The sequence below is a fragment of the Sorghum bicolor genome, chromosome 3, assembly GCF_000003195.3.
Source record: "Sorghum bicolor cultivar BTx623 chromosome 3, Sorghum_bicolor_NCBIv3, whole genome shotgun sequence".
Taxonomy (NCBI): domain Eukaryota; kingdom Viridiplantae; phylum Streptophyta; class Magnoliopsida; order Poales; family Poaceae; genus Sorghum; species Sorghum bicolor.
Genome location: NC_012872.2, coordinates 51,335,393 through 51,353,649, shown reverse-complemented (window position 1 = coordinate 51,353,649; position 18,257 = coordinate 51,335,393). Strand labels below are relative to the sequence as shown.

The window sequence follows — 18,257 nt, the reverse complement described above, 5'->3', positions numbered from 1 at the left end:
ATAGCTACAATAAATTTATGTGACTAAAATTTACTCTCTCTGTCCCCAAATACTGCTATTTCTAGCAGATTTCAGACAGATTAGTGTGACAAACAAAAGACTATTCTACCCTTAATTAATTTAGGTTCCACCATTTAATCATGCACGTTAAGCCATGATTCTCTGGTTCCAACGAGCTGCATTTAATGTCAACTGAATAGACTCAAGCCTTGTTTAGTTCGCAAAAATTTTCAAAATTTCCTGTCACATCGAATCTTTGGTCGCATGCATGAAACATTAAATATAGACGAAAATAAAAACTAATTGCACAGTTTACCTGTAATTTGTGAGATGAATCTTTTGAATCTAGTTACTCCATGATTGGACAATATTTGTCAAATAAAAACAAAAGTGCTACAGTAGCCAAAAAGCAAAAATTTTGCAAACTAAACCAGGCCTCAACTAATTACCATGAGCCAAAGTACTACTCCTTAGAAGAAATTAAATGAGTTGGTGAACCACGTAAGTTCCGAGAATAATTAAATGAGCTAGTGGACTGAGTATGCCAGTAGAAATAGCAGTATTTGTGCACAAAATTTTCTCATAGAAATAGCACGGAGGGAGGCGCAGGCGCGCATCGCTCGTGTCCTCCTTTTCTTCCTGGTTCCTCTCCGTCGCCGGTGCTCCCGCTTCCTGTCTCCCTCCCCCTGCGAGCGATCGTGAGGGGATCGGGATGGCCTCCCACCATTCCGAGCCCCTCGACTCCGCCGCCGCCGCAGACGCCCCCTCAGGTGCGGCACTTGCCTCTGCCTCCCCTCTCTCTCTCTTCATCCTCCTGGTGGCTCGGCTCTCCCAGTGTTGCTCTGCTCGCGGTGTAAATCGTCGCGGGTCAGGTCGCTGTGATCCTGCTGCCCGGTGCTCCGTTTCGCTTGGAAGTGCTCCACGATTCGCGCTCATAGTGCTGCGCCCGCTCGGCGCGAGCCCCTGCGTCTGTGCTCGCGGGCCCGCATCGGCGTCCGCTGCTTTTAGGGTTCTGGGAGTTTGTTTAGTCCTTGTGTACTTGTGCTTTAGCTTCTACCTTGCTGTATTTTGTTGGAGCGTTTTGTGTCATGGTTTAATCTTAGGGTTTTAGGGCTCGTAATGTTGGTATGCAGATGCTTTTTGATTGCTCAGCTAGCCACTTCGTGCGGGTTGCTCTAGGACTAGGATTTTTTTGGGCGGGATTGCAGGACGATAGTTCTAAGTGAAATACTTGTTCTCTTGAACAGCCAATAGTTCTGTACTTTGTATGCAAATAATTTGTAGATATCCTAGTGCTTGTGATAATTACCTGCTGATAGGTGCTTGCTACTTCATCAGTATACTCTTTTTAGCATTGATAGCGAATTAGTTGTTTAGCTGCATTGTACCAGAAATTCTGGAACAAGAGGTTCTTATGATTCCATTCCCATGCACCTTATCCATTTACTTAATAGTTTGGCAGTGAAATTGGCTGCATCTAGCTACCTGTGTGTTTTCTTGGTAGATTTTTTGCTTGTTAGGAACGGTTATCTTGCTCAGAACTTGGAGCTGCTTTTGTCCATATAATTTCCCCTTGATTTGGGGTTGCTTGTACAGATGTTCACCAATGAACCAATTTTAGTTGCTTTGTTTTCATCACTTGAGTTCTCTTGCAGATAATAACCCAGAATTACCATGCCCCCCTTATCATATCGTTACCAAACCTGGTCAACTCCCGGTCGAGTTTCTTGAACCCTCAGCTGCCCAGAAGTTGGTAATTGGATTTGACTGTGAAGGTGTTGATCTTTGTCGCAATGGTGCTCTCTGTATCATGCAGGTGAGCAAGAGTAAACCTTATCAGGCATGATGTTGTATTATAGGATTTTGTTTCATGATTGTGACATCAGCATCACGCCATGCATTTTTATTATAATTGGACTAAAATATTACTTCATTTCCTTCAAGGCCTTCATCTTTCCATGAATTGATTCTTCTAGAAATTATACTTCATTACTTTGAATTCAAGGGTCACATATTTAAATGTATCTTTTCATGAACCTAGATTTAATATGCCTACTGTTTCATCTAACTTTTATATATACTTGTCTTGCTCTTGAGGTTGTCCCAAAGTGTCCATCTCTCTACATCTAAGATCCTGATGTGAGATACTTTTTGTTGGTTGTCTTTATATTGCAGCTTGCATTCCCTGATGCTGTTTACCTAGTTGATGCTATTGAGGGTGGAAAAGAACTTATTCAAGCTTGTAAGCCCGCACTTGAGTCTGATCATATCACCAAAGTTATTCATGATTGTAAAAGGGACAGCGAGGTGCCTAGTTATGCATTTTGAGAACCTTTAGCTTGATATATGTTTTATTTTTGTCCTTTGGAGGAGATTGTAAACTTGACTAACTAGTTTAGAGTTTGTCACTTTTTGCAGGCTTTGTATTTTCAGTTTGGCATCAAACTGCATAATGTGATGGATACACAGGTAATCACCACATATATTTACTTGCTCTGTAGGAACAATTTCTAGTGATTTTCATTAGTGGGTTAATTTCTCTATACTATCAATGTATGATCGTGTTCTCTTTTTCGGCACAAAGCTTTAGAACTTAGCATTATCATGAGTTGGGGACCATGTACTCTGCAAGTCTGCACAAGTACTTGTGTGGCGTCCCCCTTTCTAGAGTGTTCTCTGTAGCACTGGGTAGGATACTGTGGTTATTCTCCAATAGAAAGAAAGGCTTAAGTTACTATTATTGTGTGCAGATCGCTTATTCTCTGATACAAGAGCAGGAGCAGGAAGGAAAAAAGAAGACATCTGATGATTACAATTACATATCTTTTGTCAGCCTTCTTGCTGATAAACGATTCTGTGGTATGTACTATACTCTGTTTCGAGCTGTATGCCTTTTCATGAATGCTACCAGACTTTTTTTACACATTTTCTACGGTAGATTTATTCACTGCAATTTTCACTTTATATGGTGAAACTTAGTCCTGAAGAAAAATAAATAAATTTGTGCAGCTTTTGCTTAAGCTTGACCTATGTGCTTATGCTTTATGTCTTTATGTCATATGCAATGGAATCTATTGCAAGTGTTTGGCCATAGTTCTTGTTGACCCGATTTAGTAGTCTAGAGGCATGGTGTGCCTTAGGCCCTGTTTGGTTCCCCTTGCTAAATTTTACCTAGCTAAACTTTATTAGTCACTTTAGTAGCTAAAGTTCCAAACACATTGACTAAAAGGAGCTAAAATAGTTTAGTTCCATTAGTCACCCAAGAGTAACTAAAATAATTTTAGCTAGCTAAAATTTAGCAAGGGGAACCAAACAGGCCCTTAAAGTATACTCAGTGCATAAATATGATTAGGATGCTTTCTATTTTTGTGTGCAGATATAACAAACCAAGATGGTGTTTTTATTTGATTGTTGTATTTTTTTAATCAAATTTCAAATATAATAGCAGAATTCAGGCATCATGTGCTTTCAATCCTACGTAAGCTGTATTAAATCTTGTGTTTGGGGATACCAAATACCAATGTGCCGACGTAGCCCTACAGGGACCTTTGACAGAAGGTCGAATACCATTTTGAGTGCGAGGCGAAGCTGTGTGACTGTGGCTTTACACACAATTCCAACAGCTCAGTTAGTCCCACATCATTACAGCAAGCTATCTAGGACTGGTAGAACCTAATAACGGTGCAGCTATGGTGAATCCCATAGTCCTAGACCAACACATACAAAGTGAAAGCCAGAAAACTAGCCCATTGGCCCCTGTAGGAACCACTTGTCCTCCATTGCTGCAAGTTCCTATCATCAACTTTTGTGAATTCTTGTGTGTTGCAACCATTGCCACCATCCCTCTTCACTGTTGTCCTGGCCTTGCTGCTGGCAGCCATCATCGTCAACTATTGTCAACTTATTAGTCTTCATTATCCTTCCATCGCGTCCTACTTCACTAAGCCTTCTCCCTTCCCCTCTATCCTCTTTTTCTCTGCTCTGTTCTGGATCTAGATCTAGTAGCAGCAGAGTAGCAGCAATGGGCAACATAATATGGTAGATGTAGAATATGCTAAGTTGCAGCAGGTGGTAGTGCAATAGTGATCTTTTGGTTATGAGCTCTTTGGTTTTAACTACTCCCTCTGTTCGAAAAATATTCATCATTTTCGTTGTCCTAACTCCTAAGTCAAACTTCTCTGAATTTGACCAAGTTTGTAGAAAAATATATTAGCATCTACGATACAAAAAATTGCACTATCAAGACATATTTCATGGTGGATATAATCATGGTTTCAAATGCAGCAAGGTGAGCTGGGTATGCCTTATTGCCTAGGTGACAAGGCGTAGCTAGACCTCCAAGGTGAGCTTGGTACACCTGGATGCCTAGGCGACACCTTTAAAATAGAGGATATAACTAAACTAATTTGATGTTGTAGATTTTGGTGTATTTTTCTATGAATTTGGTCAAACTTAGAAAAGTTTTACTAAGGACAAAACTAAAATGACCTATATTTTGGAACGGAGGAAGTAGCAAGTAGTATCTCATGGTCGCGGCAAGTTTCCAAGTCCGTCACAATAATCACTCTGCATGGTGTGGAGACTTAACCATGTATTATCACTTATCAGCCTGTGAGTAACCTATGGTTGATCTTGATCTGTTTGTTTCAGCAAAGTGATAGTGCTGATATCTTTGTTGAGCCAAAATTCTTTACTACCTAATTGCACAGGTGCATGCAGCCCAGCTAGATGCCTATGATATTGGTTCCATCATTCATATTTTTAACAAAACACGTGCTGTTACTGTCAAACATCATGTCTGTTAATCCTGCTCCCTATGCACTGTGTATTCTCATTTTGGTGTATTATGTGGTGCATTGCATTCCTCATTATTTTATGTTTTCTTTTGTTTGATTGTCCATGTGGTGTGATACTGTGGTACTGCTTTATGTAGGCATACCATATCCTGAAAAGGAAGAAGTCCGTACCCTTCTAAGGCAGGTCAGCAACCTGCTATTTAGAACATCCTTGCGGATATGAAATGTTGTGTTTAGTTTCTATGATAACGTCTTGCCGTTAGCTGTTCTGTTGTTTTCATAGCATATCTTCCTGAGGAAAGCTGACAAATAATATTAATTGATGGATTTCAGGACCCTAACTTTTGGACAATTAGGCCCTTGTCTGATATGATGGTTCGAGCTGCCACAGATGATGTCCGCTTCCTTCTCAATATCTATGAGAAAATGATGGAAAAGTTAAGCAAAGTATCTTTGTGGCGTCTGGCAGTTCGCAGTGAGCTGTACTGTAGGTGCTTTTGCTTAAACGACAACCAGTTTGCAGATTGGTCACCTCTTCCTCCTGTCCCTGGTGAGTACATATAAGATTTTCTACCCTTCTGTTTGAAATTAAGGAGCTCGCCACATACTAAATCCATTTTACCTTTTGTTTCGAGTCTTTCAGAAAATGTGAAATGTATGGTTTTTTTTTTTCACGAACATACAGACCTGAGCGTTTTTCATTAAGAGGGGTGTGAAATGTATGGCTGTTATTGTAATATGGGTTTACTGCTTCTTGTGTTTAGTAATATACATGACACTGACAGCAAATAGCTGCAGCAAAGGCAGCAGGCTGCTGGATCAAATCACATTTTCATGGGTTGGCAAAACTGGTTTTGAACAGCCATAGTTGACATTGTAGGCCCAGAGTTTTATAAATCTTGTAACTTTTGACAGCCTAGTTTGGTCCTAGATATGATCCTCACAATCATGGCATGGTACATTGCATCTGTTAGTTCTTTGACCAAAGAGTTTCGATTTCATCAGTATGTTGACATTTTGTGCTGATTGACGTTTCATGTTTGTGATAGATGACATTGAAGCTGATGTTTATGTTCCTGAAGTTGATATCCTATCAGTCTTAGATGTGCCTCCTGGGAAAATGGGACGTGTTATTGGCAGAAAGGGGTCAACGATAATGGCTGTGAAAGAATCTTGCAAGTAAACATCTTGAGTCTGATTTCGTAAACATCCCATCCTCTGTGCTGTTAAACTTCATTAATCCTCTCTGTTTTTTTGGTTCTCGTGGGCAGTGTTGAAATCCATATTGGTGGTGCTAAGGGGCCTCCAGACAGGGTATGTTTCCCACAGCCTTGTTTGTCAGAAATAATCTATTCATACTGGACAGTCATGATGGGCTTTGCTAAATTGTTGATCGAGCCTTGTTTGAATAATGAATTGGTGGGCCCTGCACAAATATTTCTTTCCCCCCCCCCCCCCCCCCCCCTTTTGTTTTGCCCGATGGAGAATAGGGTTTTAGTTCCCTTCAAACTTTGTTTTCACTGTCAGTCTGCCTATTCGTGGCAGACTTTTCTCTTAGTAATAGTTTCTCATATGCCACTTGATGTATCCTTGGTACTGGATGTGTCCATTGCCTATGTCTTTGTCTATGGCAAGTAGTCCTGAACCCACATGCCATAGAAATGTTGATGGCGTGTTAGGTATTGAGGTGTATCTGTGATCACTGTTGGACAGATGTATATATACTGAGTATATCTTTTGGATGAGGGTGCATTATACCACAGTAGGCTGATATGGAGAGTTTATTTGGGGGTTCAGATGAAGGTTCTCTCTTGTTTGCACGTGATACAAGCCTCTCAAATGTCTCGATCATTGCGCTGAATCATTTCCAGCTGTCAACTGTTTGAAACCAATTGTTGTTAGTTTTATTGTAAGATTATGAGATCACACTAGGAGGTTCTTCCTAACTACATAGATATATTGAATAGTCGTCCGTTGTCTTTAGTTAATATAAGGATGAATCGTTGTGCGGCAACTGATCTGAATGACATATTGCAGTTTTTTTACTGATCCTGTTTTTAATCTGTGTACTAAATGTAGGTGTTCATCATTGGACCAGTGAAGGAAGTCAGGAAAGCCGAGGCCATCTTCAGAGGCCGAATGCTGGAGTTCTAGAGATGTTACCCTTTGTGACCCATGTTTCAACTGCTTTATATCTTTTGAATGAACGCAAAAGGGGGGAAATATACAAAAAGTGCGTGCGGTACCGTGGATCCCTTGACTGTCCGTGAATCGTGAAAACAAAAATAAAGGATTTCAACTTGGCCTATGCCAGTCTTGTGCTTTGCTCTCTCAACTACTCTGCCATCTAGTCACACTCTCGTTTGTTGCCTGTGTTAAGTTTATCGCGTCAGGATGTGGACGCATGTTTTAGATTTCACGCTCTTTAAGCCTCCACCTGTGCACTAAACATGGTAACGATGGTTGTAATTGCGGCGCATTGATTAGGTCACCTGGTCCTCCGGCTGCTAAAGGAGGGAGGGTGACCACCAAAAGAAGGACCTGGAGCCGGAGCCTGCTGTCCTACCACCACCGTTAGGTCAGTTGCCGAAGATTGGCTCGGAGATCTCGCTTTGAATGCGCGATGGCAACGCGAGGGCCGGCCGCGAACAAAACCAGCTATAGCTATGCTTTGCCTGGATATCGGCGGTGGTGGGGAGAGGGGAGATACATCATACATCAACTCAACTAGACGCAGAGGCAGAGGCCAAAAATTTGGGACTCGGCAACAAACCGGATGGACCAGGCACCGGCGCACCGGCACGGAGGATGATGGGTACGTGACGCCCCTCCCCTCCCAGGGAGGACCACCTCCTCCTGTTTCACTGTTCTGTTCCTCGTGCGATACACCGCTGTCCAATGGAGTACTCGTTACCAATTCTTGTTTCTCAGCTCCTCTCAAACTCTCGTTTGTTTTCGCCATCATCATCATCATCATCATCGTCCTCTCAAACTCGTGCCTCGCTCTTTGTGTTTGTTTTTCTGCTTCGGAAGGATCGGATGTTCCGTGCCGGGAGTTTTCGAGCATCGCACAGCGCGTCACAGCACAGTGGAGTAGGATCCGTGTCAGATTTGTTTGTGGAGACTGAGGAATGCTTGTGGACACGAACGAACTCCGGCCTGCTGGAAATGGGAGATTGAAGTCCGACGCGACGCGGTTTCATTTTCACAACGGCGGGCGGGCGGGCGAAGCAGAGAAGCTGCGGCGGAGGCCGATTAGCCGATCGGGATCCGTCGCCTGGGCCACGCCCCCACGCGCGACGGCGACGGCGGCGTCCGATCCGAAGGCGCGACCGGACCAAGCGGGACGGCGACGGCCGCGCTTGGCGACGAGGGCTCACCGGGGGCTGGCTGGCTGGGCCCCCATCCCCCCCACGAGGACTCGTGGGCCGCCCGCATAACTCGCACACGGCCAATGGACCGACGCCGATGGGCGGCCGGGTGGTCCAAAATCCAAAATGCTCGGCGGAGCGGAGGCCCGCTGCTCTGATCCGACTCCTCCATCGGCAGGGAAAGGGATGGCTACGTGTTGCCAGTTCACAGCCGTTACGTGTCGCTTCTCCGGGCTTGATGTCTCACCATTAAATTAACTGCCCCCCTGATTAAATGATGCCAATGCAATCCAATCCTCGGAGGAATCCACCTGATTGAGATGGAGCACTGCAGCAACTATAATGCTACTGTACTGTATTAGTAGTAGTATCATTGAGGTGAAGTGATGATTCCACCTGCATATGCGCGCATTCAGGAGTTGTAACATACAGTACATAATATGGTGGGTCATGGGCCTTGTTTAGTTCAAAAAAATTCTACAAAAATTTTCAGATTCTCGTCACATCAAATCTTATGGTATGAAGTATTAAATATAGATTAATTAAAAATAACTAATTGAGCAGTTTATCTGTAATTTACGAGACGAAACTTTTGAACCTAGTTAGCTCATGATCGAACAATATTTGTTAAATACAAACGAAAATGCTACACTGTCTATTTTGCAATTTTTTTTGCAACTAAATAAGGCCATGGTTTCACTAGTTCTATTGGCATTGCAGTTTGTCAGGCCTAAGACTTAAAACTTGTTTAGTTTACCCCAAAATTCAAAAAATTTTCAAAATTCTCCATCACATCGAATCCTGAGGAACATACATAGGGCATTAAATATAAATTAAAAAATAACTAATTATACAATTTATCTGTAATTTGCGAGACGAATCTTTTAAGTCTAGTTAATCCATAGTTGGACAATAATTACCAAAATACAAACGAAAGTGCTACAGTGTCAAAATCCAAAAAGTTTTTTTTATCTAAACAAAGCCTTAGTGCAAAATTCTATAGAAGCACAGAATAGTTGCACGTCAGAACAAGCATAACCATCAAGCTAGGATGTACAAACACCAAAAATACGGTTGAGCAAAACTTTGGTCATAAACATTGGTGCGTGGATTTTTCGCCAATCTACCAATGGATGAATAAAAGTTTTGGGTTATCATAATTTTGGTTAGGCAAGAAGTAGAAGCCAACCAAGTAGAGCGTGTATTCCCAATAGTTAGGCAAAAAGAGTCTATCGTCTGTCACGAGGGATGAAAATGGATTGGATACGGATATTTCTGGTCGAATTCGAATTCGAATACGGATAATGTTAACCATGTCGGATAAGATAGGATTGGATGTCGACATCATAAATATATAATTTAAAGTATTCGGATACGGATACGGAATCGGATGTTGAATATTCGGACTCGAATACTGACAGATCTGAACTTCTTTAAACAAATTCGGTCTCGAATACAGTCGAAAAATATCCGTACCATTTTCATCCCCAGTTTAAGCCCTAGACTTCCTGTGCCAATCCGCATGTGTACTACTGGGTAGTTGGGGAAGGGTGGGTGATGACCATGAGGTTGAAATTAAAAGGTAGTATTTGTCAAGTCGGCAAACGCTACTATCTGACTTCTGACCAGATGTAAACATTCGGTTCCATTGAGCGACTGACCTGTGTTTGTATACAGTAAACTTCCGTTTCATATTACCACCCCTTGTACAAATCTTAAGGCACTGTCTGAGCAACTAGAAAAACATAGGAGTACATATGGAGATGCAGTTGTCCACCAGGGAAAGAGTTGAATGGTTTTTGTGAAAACATATTGGTAACTTCTTTCGTTCCAGAATATAAGTTCGTTATAAAAATTAAAGTATTTTATAAGACGATTTTTAATTTTCCTATAGATAGGTATTACTACATTTACCATAGAATTACCTTTACAATATTTGAATTGTTTCCTTTAAGGAAATGCCCCGTCTAGTAGCCAGTAGGACAAGTTGCACACTTGCACTAGCTTGCTTGTCCTAACGCCATGCAGTAATGAGTAATGACTAAAGGACTATATTTATCAGATATTGCTAGTTAAAGTTTTCTACCAGATATTGCTAGTTAAAGTTTTCTGCCAGATATTGCTAGTTAAACTAATTGAACAATTTATCTGTAATTTAGAAGACGAATCTTTTGAACATACTTAGCTCATGATCGAACAATATTTGTTAAATACAAACGAAAATGCTATACTATCTATTTTGCAATTATTTTTGCAACTAAATAAGGCCATGGTTTCACTAGTTCTATTGGCATTGCAGTTTGTCAAACAGGCCTAAGACTTAAAACTTGTTTAGTTTATCTCAAAATTCAAAAACTTTTCAAGATTCTTCATCACATCGAATCTTGAGGCATATACTGAAACGCCCCTGGTAAACCAGGAACTCAAATGTGATACAATACTAGTCCCAGGAGGCTAGTAACACATTTATTACATCAGATGAGTTTCAGCGCAGTAGTCTTGGAAAGCGTGGACAAGGAAGGCACGCTATAATAATAAGACACCAAAATACAACATAGGTCCAAATGACCCAGAAACAAACGATATCGCCATCGAACATCTGACGAGTCCCAATGCCACAGACTTAGTTGGGTGCAGACACGACCTTACTCGAACGCCACTTCGGGATCGAAGTCCGGATCTTTCTCTGTTTAATAAAGCAAGGGTGAGTACAAAGTACTCAGCAAATCCAACCTTACCCTAGGGAAGGGGATAACAGTATATATGCATATGGATAAATCAAGGATGAGGCTTAGTTTTATTTGCATAAAGCTATCTTTTTACACATGCAAGGTTTCATTTCACAAATACTGTTGTAAAAGAACTCTTTTTCCACATATGATAGTATTTCTGAAAATAGGGGTTTGATCACAATTTTAAGTGTTGTTGAACCCTTGTTCCCACAACACAATGGCAGTCAACCATTTATTTCCAAAATTACACTCTCTCACATGCTTTCACTCATCCCAACCCATCTAGTTGTTGAAACCAAACCATAACCCGTCCGAGACCGCGGACACGGCTATCCAGATAGATTTACACTCTGCAGAAGTTGTACATTTTTCCCACAAGTAGGATACCATAACTTACACCGTCGTGCAAGCACAGATCCATCAAAGTCATTACCCTCCATAGCTAAGTAATGGCGCTCACCACGGGAACACTAAGGCCACATCTCATGATACCACAATAATTCACAAAGCTCTTTTCATATATTTCCACAATTTCACATACATCACTTAGTGTCCCGTTGCACACCTGCCTCCAGGTGATTGCCATACTAACTAGAGGGATTTAGACTAAGCATTTCCCATGCAAGACGAGTGGTTGTACGATAAATGAGTTAGGCAAGATGAATCATCAACTCAGTCCTTAATCGAGACAAGGCGGATATCTTCACGCTTAACCCCGCAAGGTATAAGCCACAACACCAGGGCATCCCCAAAAGAGATCCCATCCGCCCCATCTCCATAGTAAACACATCTATAACTTGTTCATTAACCCTTTCACAATACCCATAATTTATTTTCACCACTCACACCTTTTACTTTTAAAATTATTATATTTGAGAAAATATAGCGATGAGTATCCAGGATGAGTAACAAGTCCTAAGCATACTAAATAATAATATTTCTGTCATAGCATATTATTTGTTCCTAGGTTCGAACAAGACAATTACCAGGTAATATCAATTCAAGGATGGCTATTCAACAGGTTTTAACTAAGCAGCGAAAATACTTCGTACATATATTGTACATGCAATATTTAAAACGGCTTCTACGGGTTGTGTTTAAAAATAGGATCAATATGCATCAAAGGGAATCGGTTGGACTTGCCTCCGTCGGCGTCCTCGGCAAACTCCTGCTGACAGTCCGGGTCCTCGGCGTCAAACTCGCGGTACTCGTCTCCAACGTTCTCGTTCTCTGGCTCGTTCACTCCGTCAGCTAAAATACGCGACGAACGACACAGACAACAGGCACAGATAAATAATCATATAAATTCAAATGAGCTCCAAAAATCATGAAATTAATATGGGAGGTAGATCATGATTTTAGATGAATTTAGGAAAAAGAATTATTGAAATCAGAGTTAGCATGTGTCATTTGTGAAATGGCCGGAATTTAATCATGCGAAAAAGGCTAACGATGATTAAAGAATGGATGCTTCACGTGGGCGTTTGCTTGGCTGGTAATGCATGCATGCATGTACTATTTGGTGAAGTTAATGCTTATGGCCCACGCATGCATGGTTAGAGAGAATTTAGCAGGGGTCATTAGAGCTCTTCTGTATGTCATGGTTCTATTCGTGGAGTTCTTGGCAGTGAATCGGTACAGACAAATAAAGGAAAAATACAGGAAAATACTACAGAAAAACAGAGAAGAGCAAGGAGATGCTCATGAGCTGCTCATCTCGTCTTGCGACGACAGTCGAGCTCGGCTTGTGCGTATGGCCGTATACGGTATACGCGAAGTGAGAGCGAGTGAATGAACGTGCTTCTCGGGTGGTGAGAGTGAGCACCCGAGGCTGGCTTTTTATAGGCCAAAGCGCTCAGCTGCGTGCCATTAAAAATGCTACTGTAGCGCATGGTCGGTGCCTAATTTGCATGCACGATGCATGCAAATGGACGGTGCCTAATCACCGTGTCCTTGCATGCAGGTGCATGCGAATGGACGGTGCATGCTCGTCCTCTATGCATGCATGAGATATATATTCGTGTAGGTGCACTGCTATGTTTTCTTGCATGTAAGCTTGCTGGTACTCGCTGTTATTTGTGCGCGAAAAAATATGGATGGATTAGATAGAGATACTATAGAGCTCAAATTATTTTATAGTTTTTGAAATATATTTTGAAAATAATTTTTAGTGCGAGTGATTTTTGAATGTGAATTTTTGGGATGTTACAAACCTACCCCACTTAAAAGGAATCTCGTCCTCGAGATTCGGCTGGGTCCTAAATAGATGGGGAAACTCTTTTCTCAGGGCATCTTCTCTTTCCCATGTTGCTTCTGCTTCAGTGTGTCTACTCCACTGAACACGATAAATTCGGACTGTTGTCGTTCGAGTTTGCTTGGTGACTGTATCTAGTATTTTTATTGGCACTTCTTGATATCTTAGGTCGTCTTGTAAATCAACTGTGTCTGGCGATATTTGTTCCTCTGGTACTCTAAGACATTTCTTCAATTGGGAGACATGAAATACATTGTGTATATCTGACATTTCTTCAGGTAGCCGAACACGATAGGCTACAGCTTCAATCCTCTGTAATATTTGATATGGTCCAATATACCGAGGTGCTAGCTTGCCTCTGACTTGGAACCTTCGAGTTCCTCGAATAGGAGAGACTTTGACATACACAAAATCTCCAACTGCAAAACTTAACTCCCGCCTTCTTTTATCAGAATAGCTCTTTTGACGTGATTGTGCCTCTTTCAATTTTTTCTTGTTTCAGCTACACGATCTTCCGCTTCTTTTATAAGGGCTGGTCCAAGCAAGGTTCGTTCTCCAACTTCTGACCACATCAATGGGGTTCTACATTTTCTTCCATATAGGGCCTCAAAAGGTGACATGCCCAAACTAGCTTGGTAACTGTTATTATAGAAGAACTCTGCATAAGTTAGGCTTTTCTCCCAATCTTTACCATATGTGAGCACACATGCTCTTAGCATATCTTCCATAATCTGATTTATTCTTTCAGTCTGACCATCTGTTTGAGGATGATAAGCTGAGCTAAAATCTAGCTTGGTTCCCATAGCTTCATGCAAACTTTTCCAGAACTTAGACGTAAATTGGGTACCTCGGTCAGATACAATCCTACTTGGCACACCATGCAATTTGACTATGTTATCCACATATAGCTGGGCTAACTTGTCTCCACTATATTTGGTGCGTATAGGTATGAAGTGAGCAACCTTGGTAAGGCGGTCCACTATTACCCATATTGAATCATTTCCTTTCAGAGTTTTGGGTAATCCATTCACAAAATCCATGCCTATCTCATCCTATTTCCAACAGGAATAGGCAATGGCTGGAGCAAGCCTGCTGGTTTTTGATGCTCCGCTTTAACCCTTTGGCAAACATCACATTGTGCAACAAATCGTGCCACATCAGCCTTCATGCCATTCCACCAATATCTTTCTTTTAGGTCCATGTACATCTTGGTGGCACCAGGGTGGATAGAATAAGCTGAGTTATGGGCTTCATCAAGGATTAATTCTTGAAACTTTCCCTCCTTGGGCACACAAATCTTGTTTTTATACCACAATACTCCTTTGTTATCCACTCTGAAGTATGGAGCTTTATTTTCTCCAGTTTGCTCACGAATATTCATCAGATCCTTATCCTTATGTTGTGTCTGCTTGATTTCTTCCACAAGAGTTGGCTGCACCATCAGACTGCCATTTTGAGGTTGGCGTACTATATGCATGTTTAACTGTGCTATCTCTTCTTGTTGGTGAGTGTTCTTGGGCACCAACTGCTGACCATATGACCTTCTGCTTAGGGCATCTGCTACCATGTTGGCCTTTGCTGGGTGGTAATGAATCTCAAGGTTATAGTCCTTGATTAATTCTAACCATCTTCTTTGCCTTAGGTTCAAGTCTGACTGTGTGAAGATGTACTTCAAACTCTTGTGATCAGTGTAGATTTCACACTTGTTTCCAATGAGGTAGTGTCTCCAAATCTTGAGAGCATGTACTATTGCTGCTAACTCCAAATCATGGGTAGGGTAATTTTGCTCATGAGGTCTAAGCTGACGGGATGCATAAGCAACCACTTTTCCTCCTTGCATGAGAACACATCCTAAACCTTGTCTTGAGGCATCACAGTATATGATGAAATCTTGGTGAATGTCTGGCAAAGTTAACACTGGTGCTGTTGTCAGTCTCTTCTTCAACTCTTGGAAACTCTTCTCACATGATTCTGTCCAAGTGAATTTCTTGTCCTTCCTAAGAAGCTCTGTCATGGGTCTGGCCATCTTGGAAAATCCTTCTATAAACCTTCGATAATATCCAGCTAATCCAAGAAAACTTCTAACCTCACTCACATTGGTGGGTTGCTGCCAATGGGAGACAGGTTCTACTTTCTCAGGGTCGACTGCAACTCCTTCAGCTGTCAAGATGTGGCCTAGAAATGCAACCTTCTCAAACCAAAATTCACACTTGCTGAATTTAGCATACAACTTGTGTCTTCTTAGCTTTTCCAACACTACTCTCAAGTGTTGCCCATGTTCTTCAGCACTCTTAGATAAGTATGTCATCAATGAAGACTACAACAAACTTATCTAACTCTTCTATGAATACCTTATTCATGAGGTTCATGAAATAAGCAGGGGCATTGGTTAACCCAAAAGACATTATTGTAAACTCATATTGTCCATATCTAGTTACAAAGCTGTCTTGGGGACATCACTATTCTTGATCTTGAGTTGGTGATAACCTGATCTCAAATCAATCTTAGAGAAATACTTGGCTCCTTTAAGCTGATCAAAAAGATCATCTATCCTTGGCAGGGGATACTTATTCTTGATGGTGACTTCATTTAGGGACCTATAATCCACACACATCCTCATACTCCCATCTTTCTTCTTCACAAACAAGACTGGGGCTCCCCATGGTGAAGAACTAGGTCTAATATAACCTTTCTGCTGCAATTCTCTTAGCTGCTCTTTCAGTTCAGCTAACTCTGCCGGAGCCATTCTGTAAGGTCTCTTGGCTATGGGGGCAGTCTCGGGGATAAGATCAATGATGAACTCTATATCCGTGTCTGGTGGCATTCCAGGTAGTTCCTCGGGGAATACATCAGGGTATTCTTGCACTATTGGTACTTCCTCTATGGTCCTTGCATTCAAGTTGAAGACCATTGGAATAACTTTAGACCCTCGGGTTTGGCATTTCACTTTAATCCCTTCATGGTTAACTAATGATACTTCCTTGGTTGCACAACTAATAATTCCATTGTGTCTGGTTAACTAATTCATTCCAAGGATAACATCTATTCCTTTGGACTTGAGCACTACTAAGTCCGCTAAGAAAACTACCCCACTTAGAATGATCCTTACATTTGAACATCCTAGATGACATTTGATGTCACACCCAGGTGTTCGGGTTATTAGGGGTAACTTTAGTAGTACTGTGGGTATTTGATGCTTCTCAACAAAACTTGATGATATGAAGGAATGTGATGCTCCAGAATCAAATAATACTATTGCAAGTATTGAATTGACTAAGAACTCACCAAGTACCACTCCTGAAGCAGTCTGAGCATCCTGAGCATGAATATGGTTGACACGAGCTCTACCATAGGATTGTTGAGGTTGCTTCATCATCTGGCTATTATTGTTGGTGTTGCTATTGTTGCGAGGGAAACCACGGTTGACTCCAGACACTGCAGGTCTTGGTCCATTAACGGTGTGGGACTGAGTGGACACTGCTGGTGGGTTGTTCTTGTAGGGACAGTTGGCGATATAGTGTCCAGTCTCATGGCAATTAAAGCAAGTCCTAACATTGTTTGTGACTTGACCAGTGCTGTTCTGTTGAGTCTTGCCATAAGTTTGATTCTGATAGGTTGTCTTAGGCTGATATGATGACTGCATTTGGTTATTGGAGACACTAGCAGGAGAGCGAAACTGCATTGGGGCTTGAGTCCGCTGGCTTGGTTGGCTAAAGGTTTTCACCCTCTAGGATCTAGCACCATCTTGAACCTTGCGCTCCAAAAACTTGCGCTTGTTTTCTTTCCTTTCTTCAGTCTTGGCCACATCAGTCAGAATGGTCCTGTTCATCAATGTGTTGAAATCTGGATAGATCTGTGGGGTCATGAGGGTCCTAAGCTCACACGTCAATCCTTCTATGAACTTTGTCTGCTTCTTGGCATCAGTGTTGACCAATTCTGGGGCATAGTGAGACAACTCAGTGAATTGGAAGATGTATTCACTCAGGGTTTTATTTCCTTGCTTCAAGTTGCGAAATTCATTAGCTTTCAGCTTCATGATCCCATCTGGAATGTGGTACCGGCGAAATTCATCCACAAATTCTTCCCATGTGATCGTGTTGGCATTGTCCACAGCTCCACTATAGGCTTCCCACCAAGAAAGGGCAATTCCTGTCAGCTGATGAGATGCTAGCAGAACTCTATCCCTTCCATCGCAGTGGATTGTGTCCAACTTCCTTTCAATCACCTTAAGCCAATCATCTGCTTCCATGGGGTTGTCAGATCCATTAAAGGTGGGTGGCTTAAGCCTCATGAACTCAGTCATCTTGTCTTGGACTCCGGGTCCACGGTTGTTCCTGGGGCGGTTCATGCCTTGAGCCAAGGTCTCTAGAAGGCGAGTCTGAGTTGCCATGACTTGTGCTAAGTCAATTACTGGAGGAGGGGGCAAGTCATCTCCTTCATTATTGTTCCTAGTCTGACTCACTTCATCTTCATGAATACCATCAGCATTTGCATTGGCTTGACTTCCATTTGGATTTTGACTTTGTCTACTAGCTGCACGACCACTTGGTTGAGAGCGGGTAGCTGGTTTGGGAGGCATCTGTTGGTTAAGATGAGAAAGCATTAGATAAGAGTTAGATCTATTGAGTGATATTTTTTTTGTTAAGACGTTATATTTTAAAAAGGTGCAAGTTTTAAGACTTGCTATCCCGTAAGGGAACAACATTGAGCACTCAATTATTTAGCACAACCAACAAGCACAAATATATATTTTGAATAAGAGGGCGGTTTACAACATAGTAATGGAGGAAATAAGCGTACTATAATACAGTTCATCTACTTTGGGGGGTTGAACAAAAGTGAAGTAAACTTCACTTCCCCAAGACAAAAAGGAGGAACTAGGTGATACTAATCTTCAACTTCTTCGGACGGAACGGCTTCATTCCCTTGGTGTTGAGGAGGATCATGCTTCTGGCATCTGTGGTTCTTCTTTTGGACTAAGAGGTGGGTCACTGTCTTCTTTTGGTGCTGGCTGGGTGAGGAGGGGAAATCCTTCTTCCTTAGTGGACTCCAAGTCTAATGCTTCATGAGAGGTTTCTGTGGGTGGGGGAGCTGACGGCCCTTC

The 18,257-nt window shown here is 41.8% G+C and overlaps 1 protein-coding gene across 1 annotated transcript; it reads left to right on the top strand.

The window, feature by feature from the left end:
• Window positions 589-7,131, top strand: LOC8078192. The gene is made up of 10 exons (XM_002457974.2): window positions 589-770; window positions 1,656-1,816; window positions 2,176-2,307; window positions 2,419-2,469; window positions 2,751-2,859; window positions 4,934-4,980; window positions 5,130-5,346; window positions 5,846-5,975; window positions 6,068-6,110; window positions 6,876-7,131. The coding sequence occupies exons 1-10, from the start codon at window positions 713-715 to the stop codon at window positions 6,948-6,950; spliced, it is 1,023 nt and encodes a 340-aa protein (XP_002458019.1). The 5' UTR covers window positions 589-712; the 3' UTR covers window positions 6,951-7,131.

What these genes read in the sequence shown, in the direction of transcription:
- LOC8078192 (XM_002457974.2), top strand. Translation starts at nt 713, where the DNA reads ATGGCCTCCCACCATTCCGAGCCCCTCGACTCCGCCGCCGCCGCAGAC. An exon ending in CGCCGCAGACGCCCCCTCAG is followed by an intron (nt 771 to 1,655) that starts GTGCGGCACTTG and finishes GTTCTCTTGCAG; the next exon opens with ATAATAACCCAGAATTACCA. An exon ending in GTGCTCTCTGTATCATGCAG is followed by an intron (nt 1,817 to 2,175) that starts GTGAGCAAGAGT and finishes TTTATATTGCAG; the next exon opens with CTTGCATTCCCTGATGCTGT.